Source organism: Dendronephthya gigantea, unplaced genomic scaffold (genome assembly GCF_004324835.1).
Source record: "Dendronephthya gigantea isolate DGI-Jeju-01 unplaced genomic scaffold, DenGig_1.0 000035F, whole genome shotgun sequence".
Lineage (NCBI taxonomy): Eukaryota > Metazoa > Cnidaria > Anthozoa > Malacalcyonacea > Nephtheidae > Dendronephthya > Dendronephthya gigantea.
Window position 1 is genome coordinate 495994 of NW_021163045.1, and position 17521 is coordinate 513514.

Sequence of the window (17521 nt, forward strand, 5' to 3'; positions counted from 1 at the left end):
TGATTTCGTCGAAGCAAATTCGGAAGTTTTCACCCGACCCTCCCTCCCTTTCTCTAGGTTGTGAGCTACGATAATTTCTATGTAATTATGATGGTGGGCGTTTTTTATCACCCCACCTTTTCTGTGCTGTACTAAAATACGAACATTGTAACAATTAGCTATAATTTGTTACTTTTGGTTGAATTAAATCGGCATGTGCTCTGGCACATTGCCATTATTTTATCCAAAAAGTGTCATTCTTTATGTCATTCTTTATGTCATTCTTGTTTTAACCTATATTTAGGGTTTCAACATGTTAATCCCAGGAAGTAAACTGGCAGGTCTACTGCCTAGAATTTGAACACGAAGAAAACAATGAAATTTTGTTTCGGAGAAGCCCTTACTATATATATTCAAAATTTAGATTGTTTGTTATACTGAATAGACCAGAAGAGTGTTCAATATCGATGGAAGTAGAGCAACATATATTAATTATTTAATCTTAAAGTAAAGCCATCGCTACACGGAGCTATAAAAGCAATGCAATACTTCAAGCGACTAAACCATTCGGTAGGAAGAAAATTTTGTTCATACAGTTAAGGATTCAGTTATTCACAACATGCCTGTACACGGGCGTACAATGAGTATTTATAGTAGTTATAATAAAGTTGAAATATTGCTGCTGAAAGAACGGTCCTTAACTACAAGGAGCGCCCTCTTTTTCTTAAGTAGCTATTAAGTAGCTATTAAGTAGCTATTAAAGATGAAAGTTCTTTTCATGTTTTATACTTTAAATTTTCAGGAATTCAATCTGGCTGCTTCATGGAAGCGTAAATGCACCTCATGCTAAAGGAAATCTTATAAATGTCAACCATTACGGTTGCATGCGTGTTATTAGGGAGCTTTAGCAGTGACTACGAGGACGACTACGAGTACGAGATTCTCATTCTCGTGCGTTGTTTGCTTACGCCATCAGCCAAAACTCGTAGTCGTTGGGCTTTTGAGTACGAGTTTTTTGGCAAATTTCGTACTCGAAAGCCCAACGACTACGAGTTTTGGCTGATGGCGTAAGCAAACAACGCACGAGAATGACGAATCTCGTACTCGTAGTCGTACTCGTAGTCACTGCTAAAGCTCCCTATTCCAAGCAGATAGCGAGACGCGTGGAGCAAAAGCAAAGCATTTAGGAAAGCTCGCGACAATAATTGAATGCGAAATTAAAAGCTGTTTTTCCATCACATTCGCTTCGCCCACGCCTCGCCCACGCTTCACCCACGTCGTGTTGTAGGCTAAAGTATGAAAAATACAGTTATAAGAAGTTAGCAAATTTTGTATACTTTTGTACTACGGCTGGAAGTATGTAACCAATTGGTTATACATCTCCGCACGTAGTTAATGTGCGATATCTAGTTGTGCGTGAAAGAGCGAAAGTTTGTTCGTTAAGACTTAAGTTTTGTAGCTTGAAAGCAATGTTTGTGACGTCCTCGAGTAATGTTACTATTCGTGACGCTCACCAAATTGTCAAGGGAAAATAGGGAATTTAGTGAAACGACGTGACGCCTAAGACGCCCTGAAAATGGTGTGGATTTGGCGTAATCACGAGCATATATGGACATATCACACCATATCACACGCCATATCACACGCCATTTTCACACGCTCTTTCAGGCGTCACGTCGTGTTTGCTAAATTTCTCTAATGTCGAGTTTGTGACTTACGGCTAGAAATTAGAGTAGAAATAGCGGCCATGCATTCATCGTTTTTCACATCTTCTTTATTTATAGTCACAAAATTGACAGTTTTCCAACTTCGTGAGCGTCACGTTGTAACATTATTAGATAAAGTCATAAAGGAAAACAGTAAGGTAATATAATGGTTGTATTCCGCTTTACTCTATATTTTTTGGATTCTGCTTCTGTTTGCGACAACAATCGTACAATCTTAGAAACTATTATTTCTAGATATTTGTAAATTTGACGTCGCAATTACAAATACCAGGAATTATTTATAGGTGACTAACCAATCAAAACGCATTGGATACATATAGTGAATAATAAAATCTGCTGTTCGCAGCTAACTACGTGTGCATATTGAAAATTATACCAGATTAACTGTGCATGTTCACAGTCAAAGAAAGTTAATTCTCTGTCGTGTTATTATTTAAAATCGTCTTCATTAAAAAATGGAAAATTCGGAAACACTTCTAAATATTAGAAAGGATAATACGTGCATGGTAACTATATTATAATTATGCAAATATATTTCATATTTGTTTGAAAATTGCTTATTGCAGGACGTAATTATTTTCAATTTTCTAATATTGAGATGCTGATCTTTTTCATCAAGAACGCGTCTTCGTTTTGCATTGTAATGAATGTGGTGATGAAGTTCTCAATTTCATATAAATGAAATCGTTTGGGAAAAACACAAATAAAAGGCGGAAATGGTTTAAATCATTTTCAAACAATTCTTTATATATATACATCCTTGGTAAATTTCCACATATCGTTGCTAAATTTGTAGTTGAGAGCTGTAGTTTTTTTATTATAAAATTAATCATTTATTTGACATTGGGGTATAATATCAGCTAATATGGGCAAATTAAAACCCATCAATTTCCTCACAAAAATCGCTTACTCTGACTGGGACGATATTGTTTTAATTACCTGCATGACGACCACTAATGACTTGATTAAACACTTTAATCTCTAATATAAAATCGACCTAGAAATAACGTTCCACAATAGTCAGTGAAACATTGAGTGACATGTCGAGAGTATTTGTATTCCAAAGGTAGATTTTTGGCACCTTTATATAAATAACAAGAAAGCATATACTTTGAAAACCTAAACGAGCTATTGAGGCTTACTATACCAGAAGCAGAGTATAGCTAAGATGTCACTCTTTTTCTATGGACGGCATACGGTGTGCGCTTTCACACTTTATACGATAGTTTTAAGTCTATGTTTGTGCCAGACGGCTGAAGGCGAAACACATTCTGTAAACGTCACAAATTCAACGGTAAGTCGATCATAGAACATTTATAAAGGCTATTGTGAAGAATAACTGTCTTCACTGTTGGTATCTGCATTGTCCATCGGTCTAATAGTAGCTATATTTTGCTACATTATCGATATTTTTTGGCTTTTTGCTCTTTGTTTTTTGGCTTTCTAACAATATCTTTGTGCAATAATGGCTAGAAATAACCAAACAATCGTGTATTAAAAATTACTGATTGAAACTGAACCTGATCTAAAATATACTGATCCGATAGATGCTTTCCCGCGCTTGCACTTGGTAGACATTGTTACATTGCATGGCGCATACACGAGTTAAAAGCTGGTGCTCTTCGTTTTGCCTCAATCGCGGGCAAGTCATTGCCATTGCCATTCACGTAAATCTATCGTAGGGAAGTGCTTGGGAAGTTCTGTCGTATTGTATAAACACTAAATAATTAAACTCAACCTTCGTAAACCTTTATTATCTAACTTCCAATTCGTTTCTCAAGGCGTTCCTTTGATTAAAAACAAAATGAGAGCAAGAAATAGCGTTGTATTTAAATTGTTACACTTATGGTTTCGATAAATTATTCTTTATTTTGATACTTTTTCTGTTAAATTGTCACTGTGTATGAGGGTGTATGTCATAGCCACTATATGATCGATTGTAAATTCCGCGGTAGCGTGTGTTCTGTGTATATACTCGTTTGTATAGCCAACAATCCTGTGTATACAATTCATTCACTGATTTGAATGAAGTTTTTTGTGTTGTTCATAAAATATACATGTATATATGCAAAGGATGAACAGATATCCATTCCACTCGCGTTAATAGTATTAAAATCGGCAACATATGTTGCATTGTATATAACTTCACAAGTAGGCAAAACTGACAATACCGGCTTTGTTTGATAATTTACCGTTGCAAATTTGCATTGGTAAACCCCTGAAGTTCTAAAGGTTTTTAGTGAGTATCACGATGAATCAACTCAGTGTTGCTATGAATATTTGCTAGTTGCTATGAATATTTCTACTCAATTCTTTGACATTTAGGAATTTCCCTTTGAAAATTCCAACTGAATGTAATGACAGAAAATTTGACATGCAGTGTAAACCCCAGTCTTAGTCATCTGTTTTGTAATTGCTTTTCTTATATTTATGCAAAGCCGATTTCAAAGTTAACAAGTCTAAATATAGGCAATAAACCTTGCATCTTGATGAGTTCGACTATATACTTTTTGTACCGACCTGCGACCGTTTATTTTCATAATTTTACTCCAGAGCGAAGTATATAGCTACCTATTCCGATATTTGCTGAACAATTGGAAATCAGTTGGGCAGCTGGAAAAAATTATTTTTGACATTTGCAAATTAAAAACGAGATTAACGTAATTAATAACAACAAAATATGAATTGTTTCATTTTCGTCTCACTTTCATTATTATTATCAAATTATCCCTGACATATATGTCCGTTCACAATATTTGGTTTAGCGCCGGACAATTACAGAATTAATGAATGCCTTTTAACTGAAGATAATATTCCGTGCAGATTAATGTTGCATGTTATAAGTGGTGTATATAATGGCAATAATTATGGTCATTTATCTTTGCAACCACAAACATTCAGGTGATTTGTTGAAATGAATTACAGACAACAATCTTTTACTTACGAGGGGGTATTCTCGCATATCTGTATTGAGCATCAATTTGTCCACCGAATTGACGGTGACGAAAAAGATGGCGGATGTACATTTTACCAGAATGCACTGCGGTCAGAAATCGTTTAAAAAGCGAATTGAAGTGTTTTGAAGGACAGATATAAGAAAGGAGGTTATTTTCTTCGTTGTTTTAGAGTTTTATATTATTAGGTGATTTTCTTCTCATCCTTTGTTAGTCATTTATGCTTGATGCTCGCAATGGATTGTGGTAAAATGTACATGCTGCCATCTTTTTCGTTATGGTCAATTGAGATGAATAGAGTTTCTCAAAGCGACGTTTAATTTTGACGAGGTCGGTCACTTGAGGTATTTTGCCCTGGGGGGAGAGAGTAGGCTGATTTTGGGCGCGAGAGCCGCGCTGGCAACTACCCCTGGGGAGAACATCGAGGAATGAGAAATTCAGTCAAACTTCGTTTTGCATGAAAGTACCCTTGTTTGATTGATGACCTCAACTTGAACAACCATTTTAATTTGTGTAGATTAAGGAATCCGCGTCAGTAACTATATAAAAACGTCGAGGTACCAACTAATTTTAACGAGCAGAAATAAAACTTCGGCCTTCAACTCGCAAAAAATAGGTTTAAACCAAACGTTTGGGCTTTGTCGCGTGCCTTTATTCTTGTTTAAATGAGATGATTTGAATACTAGGTTTGTGACTTCAAAGATTTATTGTTCTAATTCTTTCACAGTTCTCTGCTCTGAACACGTGAGCAGATTCTTAATCGATTATTCCGGCCGTTGCACAATGCCACAATCTCGTTCCTAGAACCTTTGATTCCTCTGGCGAGAAAACAAAGGCTCTGGGATAATCCAAACCGGAAACCAGAAATCCTGGCTTTCGTTGCAACATTCAACATGTCTTATGAATTTTTTAACAGGTTTCAGATGAGGACCCAGGCTGGCGCCTTACGACGACACTCACCATGACAATCAATGCAACCGGCGCCTTCATGAACACACTTCTCATCATTGCGATAGTCCTCGATCCTTTGAAATTGCTTCGCAAGGGAGCTTGGATAACCATTCTGAACTTAGCATTAGCCGATTTTATTTCAAGTGTTTCAAATTTTCTGGATGTCGGATTCAACACACTTACGTTTCGTGTTTCCGGTTTGGAGCATGTTAAAATCATCCGTTTCGTGTTGATATTTGGCATAAGCGCGTCGTTCATGCTTCTGACCGTTTTAACAATTGAAACGTACATCGTAACAAAGTTTCCTATTCGGAGCCGGCTTATGCTAACTGTAAAAAGATCAGTTTTATTTTGCCTAACAGCCTGGGTACTAGCGTTACCATTCGGTCTCAGCAACATCGCGTATCGTTTCACTACGGATTTGAAAACCGTTATGAAAGTTTACATCGGCCAGATAGCGGCGTTGGAATTGGTTGTAGTTGTCCAGGTTATCATAAAGTTTCTCATAATTGGCGAGATCATGAAAAGCAGGGAAAATACTCAGCAACAACAGAGTAATATCAAGCATAAAGAAGTTGCAAAAACCATAGTTATTCTTAACGCGATACTCATCGTGACTGCCCTGCCCTTTTTCGTCTCGAAACAGCTGGAGTTCCTTTGGAAGGTGGGTCTCGTTGGTGGAGATCGCTTGGTTTGGACGTTTTCAAATTATTACGAGCCCATAGCCGCGATAAACTATCTTGCCAATCCTATTTTATATGCTTTGCGTTGGCCCGACTACAGACGAACGCTCTTTGCTCCGTTTGCAAAGTTCAAAAGAAAAGGCGTATTTTGCTTCTGGGTCCCTTCCAGATTGACTCAGAGGGAACCCACAATTAACGCTGACGATGAATCGTCGCCGCATCCTGAATCACCGAATGTCACGACCAAGTTTTAACCGAGAATTCCTCTGCCGATATACCCACAGCCTTAACAAAAAATAACGCGCGCATATTCAGTCAGAGTTTCATCTGCGAAGCACGCAGCGGTACTTAAGCCGGTATTCCATTACACTAGCGATATTCTTCGCGCGAAGCGACTTTATTCCTTTTTATTATATGGCACGCGGTCTCGTGACTAAAATGGCGTTAATAAAATTTTATGTACGGACCTCGCTATCGCTCGGTTCGTACTGTCAAGACCTCGGTCTGATATTTTTCTAGTACGGACCTCAAATTCGGTTAATAAGTGGTTAATAAGTATTTGAAAAATTTGTTCCAGATGGTTGCAATTGAAAGCTCTGAAACAAAAGTAAAATGTCGCTTCGTGCGAAAAATATCGCTAGTGGAAAACCGGCATTACGAAGGCTCTGTATATTCAAAGACTGTGATTTTCTTTTCCTTATTAAAAAGCCTGTGTACGAGGCTAAAATCAGTACCATTTAGCAGTCGTATCAGTTTGTAATTATAGAAACAGCGAATGTGAGTATCCAACTAACTTTGTTTCTGCTAAGAAAAATCTGGTATGTTTTAGTCAAGACATTTTTAAATTAGTGTGAATAAATAATGTGATGGTGCCACTCTGGAGTTCACTATAATGAGAGTCGCACCATCGCATTAATAGAGGGCTTCAGCTTAGATTTGACTACGGCTCCCGCTACCGCTACGAGATTCGTCTCTGTGGCGCGAAACAAACGTGTGCATACGCCACCTCGTTCCGGTCTGATAAACCTCGGCAAACACAACAATGAACGCATGTTTATACTGTTTATACTTTATATTGTATTTTCTCTATATAGCCCACCTGAATTTCGTTCAATTTTTGCGCTTTGAACTTTTGCAATTCTCTCTCATTATCCCTACTGGGTAGAATCATTGGTGAATGGCCCGGGGGAAGGGGGCCCCCAGTCCCCCAAAATGTCGTAAATCGTGAATCAAGAAATTCGGGCAACTAGGCGTGCAACGGAAAATTCGGCGAAGCTGAAAAAGAGTTACAAAGCCAGAATTTTTGAAACCAAATTTTGTAATATATATCACATATGTGTATTCTATTTGGTCACTTTATTCAGTACACTTTCTTGAAAGCACATCTGGTGCTTTGCCACGGAATCAGTTTTCTTGCCAAAGGTCGCTTCTTTCTTTCTGCTAACAGTTGTTAAACCAAATAAAATGTAGTTTATTCTTACAAATCTGGTATAAGTTAATATTCGAGCACACTGTATAATAATTCAAAAATCCGAGCCATTTTTTTGTTCCCTCCCCCCCTCTAAGTGCACGCGCCTATGGGGCCGGCAGAATAAAACTAAACCTAGGGCGCTTTCCTTTATACGGTAAAAACGGTCAGACCGGTCCTGTTGTATTTCAATACAGACAGATTACTGGTATTTTGGAGTGTTTTAAAAATCTGCCTTCAGATATAAATAACGTATTTGCTTTTTTGCAAAAAGCGTCGTTCGGTCGTGGCATATGGTCGTAGCTATTATCATTGTGTAGTCAGACTAGGCAATGGCGACAGAAACATAAACAATCAAAACTAATTTGTTTAGTTTACTAAATTTCACTTCTAAATTTCACTCCTAACTTCAGTGCGCTTTTGTGGACAAATTACTTGATTAGCAAACGCAATTTTCCATTCTCTACTCTACGCTAAACGAAAGGAAGAGCAATATTCATCGCGAACATGTCGAGACCGCCTTTTGATGTTTAGAACACAAATATTGTGTGTTCACCCCAATTTCCCCATTCTTAATTGGGCTCGTATTTGCTCATTTTTTGTCATTCATAATATCAAAAAATTACACTTGCTTAGGAAGTAATTTTACCCACAATAACGAGCTGAAGCTAGGTCACCATTTTTTTATACACCCTGTAGAACAGTGCGTTGTGGCGAAATGGTGATTTATGATTGGATGATTCAAATCGGCTTCATGTGTATTCTAGCCAATGATTCTAGCTCGAATAATCGCGCCAGAAAATAGTAAAAATACTATACAAAACAGTATAGTGTATATACATGTAGTGAAAATATATATATTTATACAATTCTTTATCTAAGATCATTCAACCTGTATTGAACTTAATTGCCGCAATATCTGGGCACGAAGAAACGACGATTATGAAGACGGATTGTGCTAGGAAACGTAAGTCCGGCCGGATACTGTTTTTGAAATATTGTAGCTATTTGTCTGCCACACTTTTTAACGAGCTTTTTATTGTAACTATTCACGTTTGTGAGGGTGAGATTTTAGTATTTTTAACAGACTTATAATACAGAAGTACTACATACATCAATGTGTTCAGACTAGTGCTTTTCTTTTAGAGTATTCTATGTTTATTTCCTTCCCCGAATTGATAACTTATTTCTATACTTACATTTCTGCTTTGTCAATCTGCCGTAGTAGGGCCTGACTGTACTGCATACTAAACCTATAGCGAGTCTGCACCAAGAAATACTCAAAACAAAACCAAATTGACCATAATTTTAAAATTACCTACAAATCCAATTCAGTTTCTAGGGTGTTTTGTGATTTTGTAAAAGCTGGCTAGTAAATTACACCATAAATTGTAACCAAAAGCTAGTGAGTTTTTGCCTAGCTCATCAAATATCAGCAATCCTGAATGCTGTACAAAAGAAAAAGTTACATCTAAGTATTTTTCCTGCATCTTGTTTTCACCTATATTCTGGAATCAGTGACATAAGAAGATATTTTATTGGACAAGGCTGAAATTCTGGTGAGGCCAAAACCTTCACATCACACATGTATGGCTAAAGCGTAGCTAAAATGTATTTTGGCATAATTCAAATTAATTTTTTCATACTTTCTTTGCTTTTACACATAGATGTGCAATATATGATTTAGTCTAGTAAAAAATAATATTCCGTTTGCTTTGATCATTTAAGAAATATAAAATAATTGTACAGGATTCAGGATTGCTGCTATTTGATGAGTTAGGCAGAAACTCACTAGCTTTTGGTTACAATTTATGGTTAACTTTGGCAAGCAATGCAGTGTATTTTGCGGGCTAAAATGATAAATTTACTTGGCAGAAATATATTTCAGCCCGCTGATCTAAGCCAATCAGAAGAATGACTGAAGTTTTTACCTATTGCATGATTTTTTATACAAAAATTGCCCTGGCTAAAATGAGTTCAGAGTCAGGCCAAAAACACATTTATGCCTGCGAACATCAACTCTATTGTTACATTTTAATAATGTTGTTGTTCCCTTTGTATATATTATATATATTATAGTGCTGATCTGGGGCTCTGTACAACTCAGCCCAGGGATACATTAGATTATTATTATTATTTATTGTTATTTAAACTTATTTACATGCATGGTAATCTTTCAGTCTCCTGATTTTCAAAGAGCCGTATAGTATACATCTAGAACTGCTTTCAGGAAAATTTCCTTCTCACATTAATAATGATGGAAGGAAAGGAAAGGAAAGGAATGACATACTGCTTCAAACTAGTTTTTAATCTAGGCAACAATATATATATATATATATATATTATATATATATATATATATATATATATATATATATATATATAGCCATGTCAAATTGGCAAACTTTAGTATGGACTGAAAAAGTCCAGAGACCGCCCTCTTTTAATTTCCTCCTGCCTTGTTAGGCGACCTCAGTAGCCGACCATAAAGAGTTTCAATTTCCAAGGTTTCACTCCAACCTTTTCTCCTAGCCATGATAATTTTTTTAATCCTTATAGATAAAACCGACAATGACCACTAGTATTGTAGGAAGCCTAATTGATTTCCAAGTCGAGGAGTTGCCAAAATGGCGGAAAAATAGCACACAAGTGCCTTCTATGGGAGAAATGCTTAAAGAAATTGTGAAATTCCAAGTTAAATGGAAAGAGTGCAAAGACTCTTTCGATTATGGCAGGGTTCGGAAGGCGTATCGCCAATGTCTGTTACATTTCATATACCATATTAACGTTGGGGAAGGACATGGTTGTACCACAATGGAGGCAATTGAATCCTGTCTTGACATGTTGGATGTCACCTTAACAAGTTCGCAGTTGATGCGGCCTGAGTCTGAGCAGGAAAGAAAAACATTAAACATTATACAGGGTTATAAGTTCCTTCTGAATATGGTGGAAAAACCTCATTTTAGTGCCGAAATAGAAGAGTTGCATGGCCTACTGTCTGTCAGTCTGATACAGGATGCACACAAGCTGATCCTAAAAGACTTGCCATTACCCAAGAATTACACAAAGCCAGGCGTTTTCAGTGAAAGAGAACGGTGTGTGGAGTATCATGGAGAATGGTACAGCTATCAGAACCCGCAAAATATGGAGGAAAGCGTGCAGACATTGCTAGATAGATACAATGATTTGATGACACATTGTGTAAAAGAAGAGAAGAATTCAGAGCTTCGTGTTTCTAACATGTTTAAGACTTGTAGCTGGTTGTTGTTTGAGCTTTTGGACTTGCATCCCTTCTCAGATGGCAATGGTAGGTTATGCAGATTACTTTGTAGCTATGCCCTGTCATCCATGACACCGTTTCCAACACCGATGTACAACGTTTGGAGTGAATCAAGTAAAGATGATTATTTAGAAGCGCTTGTAGCTGCAAGAAAGTCTGAAACACGACACCCTACAAGTGTGGCTGCCATGATGATTGAATGCAATTATTTTGGATGGAAGAAATTTTTTGATATTCTGGAAGGTGCAGTTGACATAGATTGCAAGGTTAAGGATGTAGATTAAAGGACTAGATAATAGAGTAGTCAACAGCAGGTTATTTTTAAAAAATAAAGTTTATGTTTTTTGTAACAGGACATCAGCAATGTACATAGTTTTTGTGAACCCCAAACCAGTTGTCCCTTGGTTTGTATATTTTGCATGCCGACTTATCACCCCTCCCTATGTTGGAGTAAAAAAGCACCTTTCCATGAGGTGAACAAAATAATTTTGAGTCACTGGCATATGGCAAGGGCTTCAATTTTACCTTTACAAAAAGTTAGGGCGTAACCAGTGTTGCATATCCCTATACAGTCAGGTCTATACAGTATGGTTAAAATCAACCATAAACCCTCAGATATTTGTCTCATTTAAGCCAAATTTATAATTCACCCTTATCTACACTGTGGTATTATATCACCATTTTTTTTACATGAACACATTTGCGTTTAGCAGTCCACTCCGTAGGCGTAGCTCAGTAGCCAGAGCACCGCATCCTAGGTTTCATTCCTGTCAGAGGGTGAATTTAATAATCTCCCTCTGTGCCCCATAGCCAAACAGACATGTTTTCGTTCTCGTGGCGTGTATTATTATGACCAGGATTATGACCGAGTAGACAGAATATACAAGGTAAATTAATTCATTATCAGAAATTGTTTGAGGCGGAGGACAGAATTTGTGGTAAGTCAAATTTTGGCAGATGAACGATTGAATCAAACCGGAAGTTATTGATTTCGTGGACCCAATATCGATTGGTCAATGTGAGCACGTGAATAGAATGGCGTTATTGGGGACCTAGGGTATTTCCCGAACGTCCCTACGTTGATGCGACTGTAATACTTGATACAACCTCTAGAAAATTAAATAAATTGCTGGAAATCCTGCGCCTGCTTGCACTGAAGAAACGACGATTTTGTCGAATTGCTTTTTGGCAACGAAAGGCAAGATGAATATATTCGTATTCGAATATATCGTATTGATTACAGCATGATTACAGTTAGCTGTTAATTTCTATATGATAAATTATGGATATATGTACGTTAGATTACTGGTTAGATCCGCGTACTATAGATATGATATTACAATTACAGACTTTGTTAACATATTTCAATGCTTTAACTTTGCCTGCCAAGAATAAGCACGGAGCCACTGACATGATTTCTTGAGGCTTCGGATGCCTCACAACATATTCTTGGCAAGTGAAATGAGTGAAATGTGAAATAATTTGTGAAAGAGTCACCCGTCTAACATTGTTTTGTACAATTCTTAAGGACGTACAACGTGTATATATAAGCACTTCATCCTCGATCTACATACAGAACAGCACAAAGCAAATCGTGAGGTGAGATTTTTAAAATCTTATTTTGCTGCGTGGTCGGAGAACAAGAAATAATCAGTGGGAAAACAAGTCCTGTCCGTATGGCGTGTTTTTCCGCGTTATTTCGAATTCTGCCTCCAGAAATACAAAAAAATGTTTTCATAGAGACATAGGAAAAGTTTTATCTATTTCTTTTATAATATAACTCGGGAAGAAGATTTTATACAAATTTGTAGTTCGATTCAACTATAAATTCTCATAACATTTTAACGATAACAAAAAAAAAACAATAAGCAACGAACGTTCGCAGCTGAAGCGCCAAAAGTTTTCTGAAATCGACTGTAAAAGTTCATGATCATGAGAAGTAATTCGAAGTAAAGTTTTTTCTCTATTAAAATGGAACTCATGTATAAAATGTGTTACAATGTAATCGAAATGTCGTTAAATGTTTGACATTGTTTACGTTTATAAACAGTCGCGTACTTAAACGATTTCCTCTTTGTGTTCAATTCAAAATTTAATACGCATCGGATATTGCATCAGATTGGACAATAAAATTAGAAACCGTGTGGGCTGATCAGTAAAAACACATGAAAAAACCTATAAATCACCTTGAATTCTGGACAAAACCGCGCGTAAAAAGCTGCACGATTTTCGGTAACAATTTTATGCAACTAAACTTTGGACTTTTACTAATTTTTGTACTCTCTGTAAGGAAATTTCTGTGCATCTCTTTGCCTAAATCTAAACGTAGTATAATGCAAAAGGCTATTGTTCTTTGCCTAATTCTCTCTCGCATGTGGGTATGTGGGTATGTAAGTTCATATTATACAATAGTTCAATTCGATAATTCATAATACAGGCCGAGCCTGCAAGGGCTACATTACACGGGTCACTGTTTTATTTAAAAATAATTTTTAAATGACCCCAGTCTACGTCTAATGATATACATTACAGAATACACATAGCATAGTCTACATAGATCTTAATTTTAACAACCATCTTAATTTACTTGCAGAGAAACAGAGAATGGTCAACAGTATTGTATCTAGCTTAATAAATTTTCAATTTGAGGAGTCACCAAAATGGCGAAAAGCTCCCTCCATGACTATGGAGAGAATGGTTAAAGAAATTGTAAAATTCCAAGAAAAGTGGGAAAAGCATCAAGAGCATTTCGATAAGAAAACTGTTCAGAAGGCGCTTCTTCAAAGTCAGATTAGATATATATACCACCTAAACACTGGAGAAGACCTACAGAGTGGTACCACATCAGCAGCCATTGAGTCCAGTATTAAGGTATTAAATATCAGTTTAGGGTACCCACTGCCAATTCAGTCTGTGTCTAAACAAGAAACAGAAACAATTAACGTTCTAAAAGCTCACAAGTTTCTCCAAGAAGAGGTAAAAAATAATCAGGATTATGGCTTGCATGGGCTACTTGCTGTCACTTTGATACAGGATGCACACAAGCTGATCCTGAAAGACCTGCCATTATGTAAGAATTACACCAAGCCAGGTGTTTTCAGTGAAATAGAGCGGTATGTGGAGTATCGGGAAGAACTTTATCGTTATAAGAATCCAGAAAATATGGAAGAAAGCGTCCAGACGTTGCTGGATAGATACAATGATTTGATGACACATTGTGTTAAAGAAGAGAAGAACTTAGAGCTTCGTGTTCGTAACATGTTTAAGACTTGTGGCTGGTTGTTGTTTGAGCTTTTGGATTTGCATCCTTTCTCGGATGGCAATGGTAGGTTATGCAGGTTACTTTGTAGCTATGCCCTGTCATCCATGACCCCGTTTCCAACTCAGGTGTACGATGTTTGGAGTGAATCAAAGAAGGAAGAATATTTGGATGCACTTGTAGCCACAAGGAAGTCAGAGACTCGGCATCCTGCGAGTCTGACTTCCATGTTGATAGAACGCAATTATTATGAATGGAAGAATTTTTTTTCTATTTTAGAAGGTGAGACCTAGAGTCAAAAAATGGATTTTTAACAATGTTTAGAAATGAATTGTAGAATGTAAGAATGATATATAATTCAGAATTATATATCTAAATGAATAAATAGTTTAAAACAAAACCAGATCTATTGTTCATTTTAAGGGTCTAAATCAGTTGCATTCAGCAAAAGCCCCATACACGTCTTTTTCTTACGCTTTGTTATACAAAAGCTGCACTGCACTACCACCTGAAAATATTTTTTTAATCTCAGTTCAGTTCTTAATTGCCTGTAGATTTTTGAATTTGTTTTATTTGCAAATGTTACATAAATGATGTCCCACTGCATAAGCTGGAATGATTTCAAATTCCAGTTTTTTACACACCCTGTACTAGCTAGCCAGAAATTGAAAACTCCAGGTTTCAATAAACAATTTTTAGCATCAGGTTAAAGGCCAGGGTTAAAGCAGAGCAACATATATCTAATAGTATAATATATAACAGAACTTTAACTGTGTAAGAGTCCAGCAAATGAAGAAATTAAAGGCATATATAGTTAATTCCATAATGAAACCAAACTTGAATGACTTTTTGCATTGTTGGGCCTGTCTACAAACTGATGCTTGCATCTCTGTTATCCCCATCATCCTCCATCTTAACATACAAATGGAATCCCCACTCTTTATGACTGTGCTGCAACCTCTTCTTTATGTGCTTTGCTAACCATGTGTGCTTGAAAAGGTTTTGGTCCATTCAGCTGCTTATCACAGATCTCACAGTAGTATTGATTTGGGGGTTGGTTATTCTGACCTGTGGTTGTTCCTCCATAAGCTTAAGGCAGAAAAAAACGAATAGGCTGGATTCTCATTTTCAAGGAAAAGAAAACAATGTTACATTTGCTTGCAAAATATTTGCATGTTAATTTTCTTGCCACTAGACCTTTCTCATGTCACCCGAAGTTCGATTTCCTGCAAACCAATCAAAATTCATGCAACATCAAACTTTCTGAGCTTAAGAAGAGGCTATTGAGACACTGATTTAGTAGACTACAAGTGTATTGACTCTCGATCATCACATTGAAAAGGAAACAGGAAAAAGTTCCAATGGCAAATGGTTATAATCTCTCTTCTCAGCAAGTGGAAATCCACCCTTTATAATGGTAAGTTTAAACTTCAAAAGACAAGGGATTTTACCTGATACATAAGGTTTCCAAACAGTAGTGGGTGCATCTTTAAAAGGACCTTCTTTCTTTTTTGTTTCTTCTTGTGCCTCAAGTCTTCTGTTCTCTAACCAAGGTAGGCTTGATGGCTTTTCCTCAAGAATCTACAGAAATGACAGAATATGGTTTTGAAGAGTATGGTTGCCTGAGTTAAAATTGGAGGTAAATTATAACTGCAGGTGCATTAAATGTTAATTTGAAATTTGAGTACCACGTACTCTCCCTAGTTGACCATCTGGATAATAAGGCTATATAATACAAAGTGCAATTATAGTTCTCATCTTTACATGATTTGTAGTACAGTATGTAGCAGTTCATGCTTTGATTCATTTACAGTTATCTATGCCTAGATGCACAAAATGAACAGGGTATGAAATACCCAGCATAAAGGAAAGAATTACACCATTAAAGTACATTACCATTAGATAGGATCCTGGTACATAACCACTTTCACCACTATCTTCATCTTTTACATTCCACCACAAAGATTCCGTCTCATGTACGTTTAAAAAAGTCACGTTTTGTCGCTGTCTCACGGTTAGCTCTGGAAACCCACCAGGTTGGTTCGGGTTCTTTTTATAGCTGTATTTTACAAGCAATTTTGGGTTGGGGCCATGTATTGCTTCTAAGGGTGGCCTAGGAGCTTGTGGATCTATATAATACAGTGGACATGAGAAGCCTCACCAGAAGTTTGAGTACCTCTCAAGTTGTATTATTAGGGAAATATTATGAGCATGCAGAAGGGTCTATATGCAGATTGGATATATACCATATAATATTAGGATGACAATAGCAAAGGCTAGTTGAGTTGTGTGAAACAGGGCTTTAGATTGAGTATATGTTTCTTTATGTTGTACCTTTAGGTTCTTCTCTCCGAGGTCGTCTCAATGGTTCACATGATTTCAGTGCTAGAACACCACGACCACAAACCCATCTCTTCTGTTGAGATGTCATTTAACTTGCACCAGGTTGAAAATGTAATTCATATACTATATAATACAGAGAAGGGTTTGAATATGGTACATCAACTCTCTGAGTATTAAATCATTAAAAAGTATGGTCAGATTCAAATCTGTATTTACCCTGTGACAAATGAGTGCTAAATGTTAGATATTAGATAATGTTAGTTGTCAAGTAAAGCTAAAATTTGACAGTTTCAACATGCTTTAACTATATTGATTTAAGAGTGGCGATTTATTTTAAACCAGAATTTATTTTTTCACTTTTGAACAAGAGAATACTACAGGAATGCCCACTGCTATGTTGCTAGGTCATACTATGCTGCTAGGTCAAATATTCATGACATGTCACTATTTGGTGTCTTTTTACCTCGCCAGGCACCAACTTTAGCAACATATGTTACCTGCTTAATTGGACTTGGATAATTACCTGTTTCAAATTTAATTATGAAAAACTTATGCCCAATTATGCCCTGGTTAACTTCTCTCCGAAGTGCTCTTGTCAAAAATTGATCATTGACACGTGCGAAGAGTCCATCCACCACGTGCAAAATTTTCCTTCTTAGGGAATCCATGGGACAAATTGGGCAATATGTGGACAACTAGGTACGAAGGGATTACATGGCAGGGGATGACTAGGGTACGTTAGGGAACATTAGGGAACAATTATGATATTTTTGGTACAGATTAGGATAATATTTGAGAGGAATGTTCTGCTAGGGTAATATAAGGAATTTTATGGATTTTACGTGGCGTAAAGGTACTTAGGTACTCTTAGTTGGTG

The 17521-nt window shown here is 36.7% G+C and overlaps 4 protein-coding genes and 1 long non-coding RNA gene across 9 annotated transcripts in view; 4 read left to right on the plus strand and 1 right to left on the minus strand.

Annotated features, from left to right (window-relative positions):
• LOC114525579 (lysophosphatidic acid receptor 4-like) overlaps positions 1–6727 on the plus strand; it is a 38810-nt gene extending 32083 nt beyond the window's left edge. For both annotated transcript variants that reach the window (XM_028546967.1, XM_028546969.1), the window contains exon 3: positions 5577–6727. In XM_028546967.1, coding sequence (XP_028402768.1) covers positions 5622–6548 — 927 coding nt within the window. In that variant the 5' untranslated portion in view covers positions 5577–5621 and the 3' untranslated portion in view covers positions 6549–6727. The remainder of the gene's footprint in view (positions 1–5576) is intronic.
• Positions 6728–8567: 1840 nt separating this feature from the next.
• LOC114525749 lies at positions 8568–11421 on the plus strand. The gene is made up of 2 exons (XM_028547168.1): positions 8568–8729; positions 10322–11421. Exon 2 carries the CDS (start codon positions 10334–10336, stop codon positions 11324–11326), a length of 993 nt encoding a protein of 330 aa, XP_028402969.1. The 5' UTR covers positions 8568–8729; positions 10322–10333; the 3' UTR covers positions 11327–11421.
• A 1146-nt stretch (positions 11422–12567) lies between these two features.
• Positions 12568–14699, plus strand: LOC114525795. Of its 4 annotated transcripts, XM_028547225.1 has the most exons (3): positions 12913–12981; positions 13636–14367; positions 14581–14641. In XM_028547225.1, exons 1-3 carry the CDS (start codon positions 12969–12971, stop codon positions 14592–14594), a joined length of 759 nt encoding a protein of 252 aa, XP_028403026.1. In that variant the 5' UTR covers positions 12913–12968; the 3' UTR covers positions 14595–14641. The 4 variants fall into 4 exon arrangements, with proteins under 4 accessions (XP_028403024.1, XP_028403026.1, XP_028403023.1 ...); XM_028547223.1 differs by lacking the exon at positions 12913–12981 and adding an exon at positions 12568–12641 and having other exon boundaries at positions 13636–14670; XM_028547222.1 differs by having other exon boundaries at positions 13636–14699.
• Positions 14700–14729: 30 nt separating this feature from the next.
• On the minus strand, positions 14730–17379 carry LOC114525796. Its single transcript, XM_028547226.1, has 5 exons — positions 17168–17379; positions 16636–16767; positions 16198–16430; positions 15753–15882; positions 14730–15390 (listed from the first exon to the last, which is right to left on the minus strand). The coding sequence occupies exons 2-5, from the start codon at positions 16730–16732 to the stop codon at positions 15242–15244; spliced, it is 609 nt and encodes a 202-aa protein (XP_028403027.1). The 5' UTR covers positions 16733–16767; positions 17168–17379; the 3' UTR covers positions 14730–15241.
• LOC114525797 lies at positions 15860–16704 on the plus strand. Its single transcript, XR_003687254.1, has 3 exons — positions 15860–15940; positions 16266–16337; positions 16642–16704. It is a non-coding gene; the product is annotated as an uncharacterized LOC114525797 (long non-coding RNA).
• Positions 17380–17521: the final 142 nt, after the last annotated feature.